Here is a 2,154-nt window from a genome sequence, read left to right on the forward strand (position 1 = left end):
TGTCTTAATAATGTTCTTTCCCTTGTTGCAGACATATGGAAGAGAGGATGGACTGGAGGCTGCTGCTGTGCTTCTGGCTTGCCACTGCCCTGCCACCACCCGCGACTTCCCTCTCGCCGATCTACAAGCAGGACCAGGAACAAGGTGAGCCCGACCGGTTTGATGCGACCTCTCTTCGGTAACTAGGCCACCGGAGCACCTCCGAGTAACCCGTCTCCAGAAGTCCCTTTGGCTCTTTTATTATAATTGCGAGGGATGATTACATGCATTCTTACTGAGTGGCTAAACGGGACGAAGGATTCCTAACTCCAACACTTCTCGTAGTCGGATAAACGTTTCTTGCTTAGAGGACACACACGCCAGGTCTCTCGGGATATCCTACTTTCTACTGGGTCAAGAATGCAATAAAACCACAAATGAAGAAAGCTTACAAGCTTGGCCCACAATAGTTTAAAATCTTAACTGTAGTATAACATTACACCATTCTGGACCTTCCTTATAAGAAATATACATCTTAAATCATATAACGAAAATAAGACCAAATACGAAAAAAAATTTGTATATCAAATTTATCCTGTGGGAAAATATCCCTAATAACTTTTTACATGTCCGAGCGTATCAAAGGTTTTCTTAAATACACTTTTAACAAACATACAAAAGTCAGACTACCGAACAAACGAAACAGTACAGACCTGGCGGCGGGTTAGAAAACCAAAAATCAAAACAAACTTCTTGAACGTGGATTAAATCCGCTAGTAACAGCTGAGGACAACCCAACAATCGTCCAACAGTTTCAAACTAAAGCTTTCTGAAATATTGATATTTTGTTTCTAATATTACATTTTACAATACCAATATTAGATGCTATAATCTCTATATTCTGCTCTTAGTATTATGAAATACATTTTTCCCATAGAATTAAATAAAAATAATTATTTCTATCTAAACCGATAAGGAAGACCATGATTTTTTTATATTGATGAGCAAATAAGTAAATCTTAACAGTTTATACTCTTATTTCAATCATAAAGAGCATAACATAAATATGTACACTAACTTAAATAGGATGATCCTTCTTCCAACATTTTTAACAACATAAATGCTATGAAATAAAAGCTATGATAACAGTTCTGCAGTATAGATAATAACCTCTAAAAAAGGTTATTTATATATTTGATAATAGACAAGTTGAAGGACAGACTACAAGAAAATAGGAAATTAGCAAGAAAATATTTATTAATAGGGGAAAATCCCTTGACATTAGGAGGATATAAGACGTCAAATAATTGAGATGGATTGGTCAGTTAGTCCGAAACAATGTCCAAAATATAGGAATAAAAATAAGTAAAAAATAAAATTATAAATATAGTGTTTTGTTTGAAAATAAATAATAATTTTATACAATTTATAACAAAAAAAATCGTCTTTAGCTAGTAAGCTGGATTACTAAAGACAACAACACTATTTAGGTATATAAGGTACAACAACATTTATAATACTGCAGTATTATAAATGTTGATATTATAGAAAAATCCAAAAAGTTTTAATTATGGGCTACAAAGTCGCTTGGCTCTTATTATTTTTAACCCAATACAATTTAGTATTCATGACATATTTTGTATTCATATCTGTATAATGAACTTGAGTTTTAGGCGATATATGATTAAAAAATACAAAACATAAATACTTTTCATTTCCTTCGACCCAGCACAGGTGTTGCTATTTGCATCTGTATAGAATAATTACGTGCGCATTGCTATTCATGAAAAGAAAGTTACCGGTTGTGAATGGACTCTTGAGTAGATAGTAAATATCGGAAAGGCTGTAGGGAAGTAGGTCATGGGGCCATATTCTTTTCAGGGGCTGCGGAAGATTGTCACGATTTGTAAGATATTTGTCCAAGTTTGGTGTTAGCGGAAGCAAGAAGAGAGACCGGGCAAGAAGACAGGCTCACCGGCTACTCTCAACTACGAGGATATTTTATGAATCCAAAATATAAAATCATAAACGTATTTAATAGCTCTAACTAATGTTAAGCATGTTTCCACGCCTCATCTATAGAAAAATGCCTTTTTAATAGTTCTGTTGGTGCGAGGGGTCTTCGTAAAGAATTTTTTTTAGCTCTCCCCAAGACTAAAAAAATTTAATTGCTGG

At 34.3% G+C, this 2,154-nt stretch overlaps 1 protein-coding gene across 1 annotated transcript in view; it reads left to right on the forward strand.

Annotated features, from left to right (window-relative positions):
* flz (filzig) overlaps positions 1–2,154 on the forward strand; it is a 154,486-nt gene that overhangs the window by 123,439 nt on the left and 28,893 nt on the right. Inside the window, exon 2 of the mRNA XM_014421072.2 lies at positions 32–144. Coding sequence (XP_014276558.1) covers positions 36–144 — 109 coding nt within the window. The 5' untranslated portion in view covers positions 32–35. The remainder of the gene's footprint in view (positions 1–31; positions 145–2,154) is intronic.

Source organism: Halyomorpha halys, unplaced genomic scaffold (genome assembly GCF_000696795.3).
Source record: "Halyomorpha halys isolate HHAL.00 unplaced genomic scaffold, Hhal_1.1 Scaffold18.1, whole genome shotgun sequence".
Classification (NCBI taxonomy): Eukaryota; Metazoa; Arthropoda; class Insecta; order Hemiptera; family Pentatomidae; genus Halyomorpha; species Halyomorpha halys.